Here is a 14585-nt window from a genome sequence, read left to right on the forward strand (position 1 = left end):
GTTCACAAATTAAAACCTGTCGGTTGAGTAGTAGCAAAATATTTGTTTTAACTTTCAGAGTGAAAAGATACTGACAGTTGTAAAAACCCAGCCATTATGGGGTGAAAGGGACATAACCAAGAAAAGTCTAGATACACAGATCAATGTCAACCAACATAATCATTTGATCTCTTTATTGTCGATGATTGGTCCAAGCCCAGATTGGTGTATAGGTAAGTTACTAGGTCACTTTCATATTTAAAAAAAAAAATAAAAATGCAAGTAGAAAATAGATGAAATGAACTATTTCTTTAAATACATATGGTAGGTAGAAGATTTGAGATAAACGGTTTATGAGACAGCATCTCACCAATACAAAAACCAAAAAGGATATCTTGAGGTCAAAAGTAGATACTTTTGATGTTGAGATAAAAAAAAAATGGACTAGAGTCAATTTAAGGTACTGATATTTTTAAAGGAGATTAATGTTAAAATGTTATGAATCAAATTATTAGATACTTTTCCCAAAGTTTGCCAAATAAAGCACAAGATTACCGAAATAATAAATTTATTTTGTCGTACTTGCGTCTTTTTTGGGGGATCATATGTTTTATTGTCTATTTATTATAATATTGCCTGATTAAAATAATAATAATAATAAATAAAAAACAACCCCACCAGACTGAAAGTAAAAAAAAAAGGCTTTCGAAAAATCTAAAATAGAAGTTTGTAAGAGTAAATTAACAGTAAACAACATGCTTGTGACGCCTTTCTTAATGTTATTGTTGATGTGAATTTGGAATCTCTAAATGTAAAACGCTCAAAGTCAAATATTTGACAGAAAATGCAATTTTGAGAAAAGTAAACTATTAAACTTTGTAATATGCCGACTAATGACATTTTATGTTAAATCGTTTAGGTGTTTTTTTTTGTATGATTGCACTTATTTATAGACTGAATACAAACATACTCGCTGCACTTGCCTATCAAACATAATCTTAACGATTTTGACAGGTATGCAGTCCATGTACAAATTATCCATTACGGCATGTCAAACGTGCTTTTCTGTAAAATAATTTCAAATTAGACATTATGACATTGTAGGTAGAGTAGAAATGAAAGTACGATAATTTTTACCTTGGTTATGCAATAATAAATATCTTATTAATGGTTGATATTTTGAACGATGGCGATAAAGCGCCAAACATATGGAAAAAGGGACCAAAATATATAAAAGAGGTTATTTTTTTCTGAAATGCTGTCAAAACAAACTACTAATTTGATAAGTTTGCCATGTGTAATTAATAACAATATTATATGCAGTGGGAAGGAATATTGCATGTTTAATTGCAATAAGGATAATTAATCAACTAAAGTATTCAGGTTAATTTCTGAAAAGCAGTAAATTTTATCAGCAATGGGCGTGTTGCTTTTTCAAAGAATGTTGTACAATGTACACGCCTGTTGAAAGTAAAGCAAGCCTTGAAAAAGAAGAAGAATAGAGTACCATTTCAAATTCTCGTTAGTAACGTTTGAACCATATAACCAAGGCGATAAACTCGAGAGCAAGATAACTGTATGGGTCCTTGGTTTTAAAACTAGGTTCCCCCATAGTCGAACTGTACAATTTTGTTTACATTAGTTGAGTATTTAAGTTTTTCAGGAAGGTTCATTGACATCAGGCTAAAAAACTTTTAATCACACACAATTAGAAGCAATATTTTTATGAAATTTTAGCTGAAACATCAACGGTACCAGTTTTACTGCAGCATTTCGACAATTAATGTCTTTTCAGCGATGCTCGAGAACAATATATTTGAAAATTTAAGGCCCAATATAAACGTTATAGAGAAAATAAAATAGATAGGACCAGCAGTATAGCCAAACCTGGTCAATGAGTCCAATGCATGAGGGACTTACATTCACCTTTAAAAGTGTTTTTCAAAATTTGATAGCAGCAAATTTTGTTTACTTTGATAATTTCTACCTCCTCTGATATCTTGTTATTAAGGTGGTCACTATTAAAAAATTCCAAAATAAACCACTGTATTTACTATGCTTTTGAATGTTGAAGTAACGATGTCTTTTGATTTTAAATTGTGACATTAACTTCTGTTGATTTCCTGATATTTTCACAGTATTATTTTGTCGCACGTTTTAAGAGTCTTTGTCTAAACTAAACTTTGTGTTGCAAACTTGTGAACCCATTTAAGAATTAAATTCGCAAGAAGACTAACCTTGTGCAGTGTCAGTTTAACAAACAAAAACAAAAAAAGACCCCAAACAGATAACAGTTTTTGTTAGACGATTTCACTTTATAAAAGTGTCCTGGATTTAATTTGTTTGAAAGGCATTTTTGCGCCTGTCCCAAGTCAGGAGCCTCTGGCCTTTGTTAGTCTTGTATCGTTTTTAATTTTAGTTTCTTGTGTATAATTTGGAGTTTAGTATGACGTCCATTATCACTGAACTAGTATACATATTTGTTTAGGGGCCAGCTGAAGGACGCCTCCGCGTGCGGGAGTTTCTCGCTGCATTGAAGACCCATTGGTGCCCTTCGGCTGTTGTCTGCTCTATGGTCGAGTTGTTGTCTCTTTGACTCATTCCCCATTTCCATTCTCAATTTTATTTTTCATGTTTTGTTAATATCAGATGAATTTCTCCACTGTTACGTGCTCGGTTACATGCACAAGGATTTCTCTCTTTTACCCTCCTCTCCGTGGCATTTGCCAACACGTATATGCCTTTTTAGGCTAACAGAGAAAATAAACCGTCTGCGTACTCTGTTATTATGAGAACGTTCCCGATATATAAGAACGAACAACGAGTATTAAAACAGAAATAAAACGCATGATTTTTTTGGCGTGTACGGTACAGAAGTTGTGTAAATTAGCATTTGTAAAATTAAATTATCTCCCTTTCACCATATGTAAACGAAAGATAATTTAGTGCAGAAATCGGGAATACAAAATGCGTTACTACCAATTTAATAAATAACGACGAACTTGCGCTTTACATTTGTGCAAAAGAATTAATTACATTTTCCCTGATTTCTGTTTCTTAAAAAATATAGATATTTAACATCTATTCCCATTCGGAAATCTCATTATGAAATAACTCAAAGGGGGACTTCAGCTGTTACAAAAAGATTCAATTATAAAATAACAATGACTGCATCTTTTACTAGGTGTAAGTAAGTTGAACATGTGCAGAGCAGATTGTAAGTGGGAAGATGAAATAAGTATAGATCTGTACCCATGGGATGCTGGGACTGATAGTGGTCTATCATACTTTGTAAGTATATTAAAATCGCAACTTGGAAAGTTCGTACTTGGTTTATGTGTTTATTTCCGGATTATTTAATTTTGCAACGTTATATTTATTGACTTTGTGCAGATACCTTATTCTTTAAATTTTACGGATCTTATAACATTTGAGAAAAAGATGGAAATATTAAGTCAAATGATTGTTTTGAAATGTAAGTGAAAGTTCAGTTATAAACAAATTCTGAAGATCTTTTACTAAATTTCCATAACTTTTACGTATCAAAGTGTCGAATGGACACATGCTTGCTCGAAGCTAGAAGACATATATATATATATATATTTGGCCACAGCTTAATTGAACAACGATATTTGATTAATTTAAAAAATTAAAAAATCTATGGTTCTTGGTAAACGTGTTACTAGAAGGTAGGTTTTGTTTAATTGATTGGTGGTTGCTTTATGCCACCTCAATAGGAAAAACGACGTAGAAAGGTTTTGTCTCAGTTTCTTAATTTCAACATTTCAACAAATTCAATCAGTTTAGTTAACATATACAATTTTGTTTTATAGTCTCACAATATTGAAACAGACCCACCAGAAAACATCCATAAAATTTCTAACTCGTATCCGAACCACGCTGAATCTCCATTTTATGGTAAACAAAAAATAAAACCAATGGCAAAAATAGTCTTTACAAAAACAAAAGAGGTGTGTAAAACTGGAGATACAGAAGATTCGTCGGAAGATACAAGTGCAACAGATCTGATAGAAATGATGAAGAAGAAAATGATGATGAAAAAGAAAATAGGTAGGTATTCATACTATTTTGTCTAAAACATCGTATGTCAACCCTCCTCTATTTATATCTCTAAATATATGCATAATATATATGCTTGCAGTATTGAATCAATCTTATTAAAATACAGATCATGAGTCTAAGCTTTGCTTACAAGGATCAGACAACACTCCGTCGTACTTTCTGTTTTAACGGCCTTTCTGGATTCTCTGGTTTTGTCCTAATAATACACACCTTCAAAAAGTTGTTGCAGGAATTTCAGTGGCTTATTTGATAAACATCAGAACAGAAATTAGAAGGAATGGAGTGTTGTCAGATTTCCATTTCAGCAAAGCTTGGACAAAGGATATGTATTTTGATTAGATTGGTATTGAATGAACCAATCGTTGGAATGATTTAGTACAGTTTGATGTGAACGTTTTAGACAACACATGTATGTACATGTAAATTATGTTTAAAACGTAAAATGTGCTGCTAGTAAGATCATATATACATATGTAAGCTCTGTATTTAAATAAAATATCTTATCCATGGAAAAATACAGAGAAATACTGTCAGAGTGTATCGAAGGATATAAATCAAATAGCCTATGGCCTAGCTTTCTTATATCGTTTCCATTTCTGCAAGCATATTGATATTTATTTGTACAATAATTATTATATTTATAAGTTTTAAAAGAATATTTAAAGTATTTACGACACTTAAACTTAATTGTCTTTATCTAATAAGTAATTCTTAAAGATTCAGACAATGATTAAATGGAGATTTCAAAACAAAACAATGTATGATATACAATTATTTTCAAACATTTAAGGAAAACTTGTTTTATAATCATTTGGACGATATAGTCAAGACAAGAAAATAGATGCGATGTTATACATAAAACTGCATATTTATATTCCCATTTTATGTATTGTCTCCCCTTACAGCTGAGCGTTTACGGCAAAGTAAGTAGCAAGTTGTATTGCGTTTTACCAAGGGACGTAACTTCAGCATGATGCATGGCGATCGAATGCATTTTAAGTGTACATTTTGCATGAAATATTTTTCAATTACTTACTTAATTTTCAGATTATTATAAAAATTAATTTTAGGTTTAGGACGTATTCATTATATTAATAAAAACATTAAAATTCATATATAAAAGGACGAGGTAGATGGCATTTAAGATACATGGAATCTAATTTAACAGCAATGTTTAACTTTATCAGTTCTTTATTCATTTTTAAAATTTCTTGGAAAAGTATCTTCTTGATAGAAAACTTGTAAGTCGTTTTCCCTGGAGTTCGGTATTTTTGTTATTCTACTTTTTACGTTTAATTTACTCGAGGATGTGTAGAATTGTTTTTTTCTGTTAGAGATTAAGGCAACAGAATGGAAAAGATAGATGGATAAAAAAGTAAACATTTTATGAAGATATTACAAGGGCTTTACCAATTTAGACATAATTGACAAATGATACATGCCAATTTTTGTAGTGTTAACATTGCATATAATATTTGTTGATAAATAAGAAAACTATTTCAGAACAAGAAAAGTGTGCAACGAGTGATTGGACTGAATGGACAGATTGTAATAATCCATGTGGAGTAGGGTCCATAGAAAGGAGGCGATTTTTAAGGAATCCACAAATTCAACCGTCGATATGTGGAATAGATCTTACGGAAACGAAATCCTGTTTAGGAAACTGTAAAAAAGACAGAGTGCAGAAAGAGCTTCCTGACGACTTTGTTGTAAGACATGATCCAATCAGGAAGGTGGATGACATTTGTGCTATAACACCTTGGTCTGATTGGTCGCCCTGCAGTGTCACGTGCGGCCTCGGTATCAGAGAAAAGTGGCGAATGTTTCTTCGAAAAAGTAATCTCACAGATAACTGTGGACTCCATCTAATGGAAAAAGATGTTTGTGTTAGCAAAATTAAAGATTGTAAACTAGCACAAAAAATGAAAAATTTTACAGGTAAATAAACATGTTTCTATTCAATATTTTAACAGTCCTGATTTTGGTGTGTTTGCAATGTAATATATATTGTTATATTGATTTTATAAACAGTGTACTTGTTTTAAAATGTATGCATGTAAATATTGAGGTGTCAGGTCTTACTCTATCTCATCACTAGCAATATCTTTGTTTAATATACAGTTTGGCTGAAATAATTTGAAGTCATATGTTCTAGATAGAAAAATGGAAGGATGGTTTAACATGGATGTAAAACTGCTTTAACCCAAACATATGCTGTGCTCGTACCTAGTCAGGACATATGGACCATGTGATGTCCGTTGTTCTTTGTTTTGGTTGTAGGCCTGTTTTATCCGAGGAGTCTGGTGTTAGTCGGTGGTCTGGTCTGTTGTACTGTCCAGTTCTTATTTATTCTTGTTATCCTTTTTTGTGTTCCACTGTGTTTTAAGGATGTTCGCTCCTCTTGTTTTCGATTTTTTGCCAGATGTTCGGAATCCTCTGGTTTTATCCATCTAGTGTCAATACAAATTTTGCCCGCTAACCCCAACTTTTCTTTTCAAAATTTTATAATATATAGTTTGAAAAACCATATTTGAAAAATCTAGAGAGAATAATTTCCCGCCAAATTTTCAATGGCTTATATATCGAAAACAAGCACACGGACCCTTTATTTTTTTCTGCTTTTTTAGTTTTATATACTATCATTTTATAACAGTCTTTTAAAAAGCTTGTTATATTGAAACACAGTTGCGAACATCCTTACAATCTATTTTTTTTTATAATTTATACATTCAGTGTTGATTTTTTGGTGTCTTATATTTTCTGCAATTCCTGTTATCCTTTTTATGTAAAATTAGAGAAAAAATCTTTTATACTTCATCACAAAAAGAGTCTTCACAAATATTTGGGATACTTTTACATTTTTTTTCTTCTTCAAAACTGACCTTTTATTTTCAGCAATATGTTTGCAACCATCTTACAATGGACCATGTACCGGTCATTTCCTACGTTATTACTATAACCATTCACTGATGACGTGCTTGCAATTTAACTATGGTGGATGTCGTGGCAATGAAAATAAATTTGAAACTGAGAATGAATGTAACATGTACTGCAGGGATCATATGGGTACTAAAACTATTTATATATAACATTATTTTTATTAACAACTAGATCAATGATATGAATATAACCACCAATAATTGGACAAATACCATGAATATTCAAATAATAGTTCGATGATATTGTGATTTCCTCATCATAATGTAAGTGCTGACCTCCGCCATATTCGATGAGTCACTGTTCACAAAACTCGCGTCTAAAAGTACTTAATTATAAACGTGGTATCTCTCATCAGCTATTACAACTAATAGATCGAAGCAACTGATGGTAGACCTTTTGTCCCCGAAGGTATCAGAAGCCGAGAAGTCAGCGCTTTTCTGTGTAGGCATAAACTATTCTTAACACGTTCAGTTTAAAAGTGTGGTTTCAATCATTTGAAACACTAAGGTTTTCTACCCCTATGCTCAGCTTGCCTTAGGTAGAAATTGCACATTTATTTTGGAATTTTTGTTTTTAATGCTCTTCGTGTTTTTTATTGATTTGGCCTTAATCTTTTAAGTGGTATTATATATTAGATAAAACAATGCTTTTCATTTGCGTTTATTCCTGGCATGGTTTGCACGTTAAGATATCATTATTTCTATACAAAATTTTCGAAGGTGCTGGACTGCATGATATCTGGAATGGCATGGGATCGGAAAAAAAAAATGATAAAAACACTATGTTAAATTTCCACTGTTCTTTTTCTTCAGAAAAAGTTGATCCTAGATTAAACTCTGTTATTGTAGAAGAAGTGATGATTCCAAAAAAGAAAGATAAAATGTCGGATGACGAAGCCAAACGAAGGAAAAAATTAAGAATGAAAAAGAAATCAAATCGGAAAAATAAAAATAAGCGAATGCGAAAAAACAAACGCACTAAACATGACCCAAGCTTAGGACCAGCAATAAACTGTGAAGTAACTAAATGGTCTGATTGGTCAAGATGTTCGGTCACCTGTGGTCGTGGCTTAGTGACGAAAACAAGGAAAGTTATTACCAAAGATTCGAATGGTGGAAAACCATGTCCTAGAAAATTAATGAGAAAGAAGAAATGTAAATCACCGAAATGTCGTAAGTATATCTCTTTTCCCATTATATAAATGGTATCAGAGTATATGACATTTTTCCAGATTCATTGCATTTGAAACTTGTGAATAAAAATTGTCGTAATAAAAAATTGAAGGAGAAAGGACCCAAATATTACATTTGTAGAAAGGACGAGTTAAACGCATTTACTAAGCTTCACAGAGTATTCGAATGCAATACCCATCACTAAAAAATTAAGTATCTGAAATTATGCATTGAATGAAAAATAAAAACGAAAACAACACTTTATAAATTTCATGGGTATCACGTAATTAACAAGTAATTAATCATTAATTTTCGAAACTCCCTTACTCCTCCTTTTTGATTTATAAATAACTAGATTCTTACTCCGACTCTTACATGAAATTAAATAAAATTCCAAAGCTTTCAAATATGTATGACAGAAATTGAGAATTGAATATATCTTCTATTCAAAATTTTATCTTTCTAGCTATAGACTGCCAGGTTGGAGAATGGGGACCATGGTCACCATGCTCACAGTCATGTGGTGATGATGCAGTTCAGAAACGAAGGCGAAAAATACTTAAAAAGCCAAGACGTGGCGGAATGGATTGTCCTTCTCATAGACAAAAAAGACGATGTGTAGTGCCGATGTGTCCTAAAGCTGATGTAAGATCCTAAAATAAGAACCTTCAGATGTAAGCTTTGATCGCTCAGATCCTCGTTTTTTCAATTCTTTTAACAAAAAACTAACAAATTATTAACAAATAAATGATATCAATAACAAAAATCAAAACACACTGACATGAATAATAACTAACATCTAACCTGATTCTTAAAGCTTTAACTACAAAAATTGTAATAGAACATTATATTATTAAAGTAATGAAAAATGACAAAAAAGTGATACAACGTTCATTACAATATGTAAAATGAGCGTATATGAACATGAGAAAAATGGCATTTTCATATTTCACAGTAATATAAGCTACAAGTACAGCATGTAGTGAAATCGGAGTAATAAATACACTTTTTTCAGCACTCTTCTACACATTATTAATTTCTGTACAAGTTAAAAGATAAATTTAGAGAAATAATTTAGGGTGAAGTTAGTATAACAGTGTCAATAGTTATAACACTTACAGCGTACTTGGAATGAGGATGGAGATGCATAGTCATCTTAATTCCACTACAAATAAACTCCTTTGATGATCATTATTTCATAATTGTTTTGATCTGTCAAATTGGTCGATCATAACATTATTTAATCATTTAAAACTCCTTGTTTCAAAGTACCCGGATTTACGTTATCCTTAATTTGTTTTATTTGGTTTCAGATGGAGAAAATGATGAGAGATGCAATGTCTGCTTCATTTGGACGACGTTGACGCTGATTTCCTTAACAGACTTTCTATAAGTTAGTGGCAGCAGCGTAACCTCATACCTCATATCGTGTACATGTTAACTGTGTTTTCAAAACGCAACGAAATACCCATAAATGGGTACTAAATCAGGTCTTTCACTTTCAGTTGGTGTGTTAAATATGTTAAATGCAAGACATATCCAATTGCCACCAGAACTTTGCATAAACATAGCTATACACCGAGTAAGACGTATTAATGATTATAATGTATATTCTGATTGATGCAGAGTGTGACTTGATTGTGCAATTTTTAGGTTACATCTGATTTATAATGAACGTGGTAGTGGCATTCTTATTGAACGTCAATTGATAGTAAAAAGTGCTAACATAAAATAATCGGCTGACAAACTAGTATTTTGGCCAGTGTTTTGTGCTTTTATAAAAAAAAAATCACAAATAATATTATTGTTTAACGTGTAAATATGATGTAAGTTTCTATGTGAGTAAAATAGATTATGAATGAGTGTTATCCTGAGTTGGTTGTTAGGATGAGTAGCAATTGTCATGAAATTTATGTATCACAACAAAGACCGACTACATTTGTTTGCATGAATTTTATATTCCGCTTGATGAATAAAGTTTAAAACTACATCAAGTTGGAACAAATTACTAAGTAATATTGGTCAAGAAAAAATTGTATATCTTATCACATTTAATTTTGTAATTACTTCAAGTATATGTAAAGTATATATAATATCTTAACAGCCGCTTTTTTTTGGTTACACAACTTCAATGCCAGAGTAATTTTTCAATCTTTTTGAACATCTAATAACTAATTAACGTGTATGATGTATGATGTTAAACTGTTTTATCAGTGTCATTTATATTGTTTCATGAGTAACCAGTCAAATAGGTCAATCATAACATTAGCAAGTTTCTCAAAGTAATATTAACAGACTTTATTAACAGAACAAATATACCACTATTCCAAAATTATGATGCATACACTACAAGGTTGCATACTGTCTACCACTGTTAACACACCTTTTAAAACAGAAAACATTTTTTTTTAAATATACTTCATCGACTCTGAACTGAAAATGTATACAATATGATAACGTTAAAAATTGTGTAAGCTTGAGAAAATGAGATTGTTTTATAATGGTTGTGAAAGTGTGGAAGCAAATTGAATGTGTGTAATTGAATTTTTGAATGGTTTTATTATTTATATTTATATGTTGTTATATATTATATCTATTTCCATTTGTGTTTCATATTATTGTTACTTTTTATCTGTAAAATTTCAAAATGCAAAAGTTTTCGTAGTAGTCATAATTATATTTAAGCCAATATCCGAAATTGAAATCCTTTTATTGGAGACTGAACACTGCTTATATGACTATACATTGATCATGTAGCAGACTTATTAAATTAATACCATGTATGTTCACTGAAGTTTAGTTTTGTGACATGAACTGCTAGTGCGGATCTCGAAATTAAATATTGAGAAGCAGATTATAAGGAGGGCGTGGACTTTTGATTTTGCGGTATTGAGGCTGAAATGATTTTAACATTTGACAAGTTTTCGAGAAATCTGACATTTTTTTATTTTTTTGTGAAGTTTTAAGTGGGAGGACGCACAACAAGCTTCGTTTGAAAACCCTTTAGTTACATATATGAGAATACTTAACATATAATTTTCGTACTCATTGAAGATGTGTTATTCTTCCACCTAATAGATTAATCATTAACCATATTCCTGTCTAAAACTCATCTAAAATGAACTACATTATTGTAGTTTAGATATTGAATTAAGGAAATTATGATGTAAAATTTCTATCTTATTTGATTACAGATCTTGTGTACATGTTATCGTTTTGCTAACAAGGGGTTAAGTTCTGAAAACATTTTGGGTTCTCCAGTTGTTATATTGAGAAAAAAATTAAGGCCGGAAATTTCATCAGATATATTTAAAGCTTTCCAAAAAAAGGTTAAAATGTTAGGCGTATGTTTCAAGAGTTATTGTTTTTGCTAGCAGAGAAGAATAAGCACATGCATTGTCGTTATCTACAATTATACTAACTTTCACTGAGAGGGAAAATGAACAATACACGTGTGTGTAACCTTATTGCAAGAAATTTCAAGAATAAGAAAGATATGCCGTATGCAAATAATAAAAAGGCTCAATTGGGGAGATTTAATGTTATAGAAAATTCTGTCGGAAATTAAAAAGAGCTGCGAAAGTTTCCCTGTTAAGTTATATTGTTTTTCGAAAAAGGTAAAATACGAGAATATCTTCAGGAGTAGATAACCATAGATTTATTCGGCAAAACCTTTCGGAATTTGGGTCCTAAATGCTCTTCATCTTCGTGCCTTTTTTGGCCTTTTTAACTTTTTTTTATTCGAGCGTCACTGATGAGTCTTTTGTAAAAAAACGCGCGTCTGCCGTAAAATAATTTAATCCTAGTATCTAGGATGAGTTTAATCATACATTTCTTTTGCGTAATAGATTCTCTTTGATAAAAATAGTTAGGTTACACAACAAGACTTTTACATTTTCCTTTTAAAGACCGCATATTATAAAGACAGCCATGTTTTCACATAAGACCATACGTGGAGATGGTCAGGGTTTGATGTAAGACCACATATAAAGATGGTCAAAGTACAAATATCGTTAATTATCCTTGTTTCACCTCTGCAAAATAATGTTTCTTTTCATTTATATGTTTTGTATATTTTGTTCATTAAAAAGTTGTAAAAACTGAAGTTTGCATTTTTTTCATGTATATCAATCCAACCACTTCTTGTCTAAAAAAGAATTTCTATCTTCTTATTTTTATTTCTTCAATCATTATTATTGCCTGCCTGTCTGCCAGACCAAATACTTTTCTGGAGAGTTTTCTTAGAGTTTTATGTCTTCTTGACATGTTTTGGTTTTGATAGTGTCAGCCTTTTTTTGTTTTTTTTTTAATCATATTGTCAGCGCTTATAATTTGTTTTGTATGGTTGGTCAATGTGTTGCCTGTCCTCTTTTGTTGTTTTCTTTCATGGCAATATGTGTCGTCCTATATACTATATAGGATTTCGCCATTATTACTCATGCCTTCAATAAGAACGGTTACCAGGTTTTTCATTTATCTTTTGTCTGGTCTCGACGAAGTAAGAAACGTAGGTGTGTTTTTTTTCAATGATGACGGCGCCAACAATATTTCAAGTTTGGGATTAGATCAGTTTATGGGGACCACTAATGATAAGTCAATGATATTTAGTTAAGAAATGTATAAAAAGTGTCAAATATCAATTTCATATAGAATATTAGGCCCCGCGCCAAGTCATTCTCCGTTGGCTGAATCTTTTCGATAGTGTTAATGCTATCGTTAAAATTTGTGATTAGGTCAGTTGAATGGGAACCACAAACGGTACTGTATGATATTTGGTAGGTAATATATAATTTATGTAAATATACACCTTCTACTATATAAATTCTTAAAAGTCGAGGTATATCTCTGTGTCCTCAGTTCATTCCGTTAGCAATGGTGTTGCCATTCGCGATGATTTTCACTTTTAGGTTATTGAGTTTCTGTCTTATCAGTTGGCAATGGATTTGAATATCTTTAAATGAATTTTGTCATATTGTTTTTTTTTGTCCGTGGTGTTGCCGGTTGTTTTTATACCTCTTTCCTATTACTTGTGGTGTTGTACCTTCTTCTCTGTCTTTTCTATTGAATATGGTATTAATGTTCTTGTTTGTCTATTGTATCTCCTGTTTTTCTGTGTTTGGTCATGTTGTTGCCGGTATCTCCGTAGTCTTTGTTTTAATATTGCTCCTGTTTTATCGAAATAAGAAGATGTGGTACGAGTGTCAATGAGGCAACTCTCCATCCAAGTCACAATGTGTAAAAAATAAACAATTATATTAGTTCTTATTGTGGGTAATTTGTGCAGGAGTAAATGAATTTTTCACAAATTGTGCATGCCTATTATACCAACATGAACAGAATGAAATTTGTGTATTCCTCCTAACCTCACAAGTTTTCTTGACATCTAAATCTGTTGACATGAAAATTAGTACCTACTTTTATATACCCATTGTTAGTTTCAACTAATCGAGACTAAATTTATAAAAGAACCTTGCTTAACCATGTGTTGAAGTATTAACAGTACTGCGCATGAGCAAGGAATGTCTTTGTTTTGGCTCTTCAAATTGTTTTGAGGAACAGGCCTAAAACAGAATAAATGCTTAAACTTTAATTCTTAGAATACAGTAAAGAGTTACACAACACATCTTAATTGAGTAATCAGAAAACAAGTATCAACATACTTTTTTTAAGACATACTGTTATGTAAATATTCCTCCAGTTAGGTAAAAAAGATTTTGTCACACGAAAGGGGACTTTGGGTGGAAACAAAGCACTCTGAGTAAAAGCCTATCAAATCCGTTTTTTTCATCAGTAACATCGCTCATTTGTGTGTGCATAATTTAATGACCCAGGGTAGCAACTGGGTACAAAGATAATCTCTTCTGAAGCTAACAGTTGTATGATTATTTGAGTGTGTCTTCACATGTACTGTCCATCCACAACGGCAGTTAATAACTTTTCATCATGTATCGTCAGCAGCGTATTATTTCATGTCATTTGCTGAGCTTCCTGAAAATATTTTTCTGTCTCCTCACAAATTCCAAATAATGAAAAGTATGCGGAATTTCGTAAAAACATGTCAGGAGCCTGTAATTCAGTGGTTGTCGTGTGTTGCTGTATATCATATTTGTTTTTTCGTTTATTATTTTGTACGTTAAACAGGTAGTTTGAATTGTTTTACATTTGTCATTTCAGGAAATTTTATAGCTTGATTGGCAGGTATGGGGTTTGACTTACTCAGGTATCTTGATTCAAAATGATCGTTGGACATGCGAATCATTCGAAATGTCATCATTTATACTGAATGTACATATTATTCAGTCATGAGCATGGACCAATGCTGTCCCCAAAATATTCTATAAGCCATCAGAATACAACAGAAGGTCAACATGGCATTACCATAGGTACTAGTATTATATAAAAGACCTACTG

General features: G+C 31.6%; 1 protein-coding gene across 4 annotated transcripts in view; it reads left to right on the forward strand.

Annotated features, from left to right (window-relative positions):
* Positions 1–12279, forward strand: part of LOC127724480 (spondin-1-like) — an 81717-nt gene extending 69438 nt beyond the window's left edge. The window contains exons 7-14 of one of the 4 annotated variants that reach the window (XM_052231460.1): positions 59–212; positions 3164–3270; positions 3813–4050; positions 5566–6000; positions 6958–7128; positions 7815–8174; positions 8641–8848; positions 9488–12279. In XM_052231460.1, coding sequence (XP_052087420.1) covers positions 59–212; positions 3164–3270; positions 3813–4050; positions 5566–6000; positions 6958–7128; positions 7815–8174; positions 8641–8831 — 1656 coding nt within the window. In that variant the 3' untranslated portion in view covers positions 8832–8848; positions 9488–12279. The remainder of the gene's footprint in view (positions 1–58; positions 213–3163; positions 3271–3812; positions 4051–5565; positions 6001–6957; positions 7129–7814; positions 8175–8640; positions 8849–9487) is intronic. The other 3 variants (XM_052231458.1, XM_052231461.1, XM_052231459.1) reach the window with 3 other exon arrangements.
* The last annotated feature ends 2306 nt before the right edge of the window (positions 12280–14585 follow it).

The sequence above is a fragment of the Mytilus californianus genome, unplaced genomic scaffold (genome assembly GCF_021869535.1).
Source record: "Mytilus californianus isolate M0D057914Y unplaced genomic scaffold, xbMytCali1.0.p SCAF_14, whole genome shotgun sequence".
Classification (NCBI taxonomy): Eukaryota; Metazoa; Mollusca; class Bivalvia; order Mytilida; family Mytilidae; genus Mytilus; species Mytilus californianus.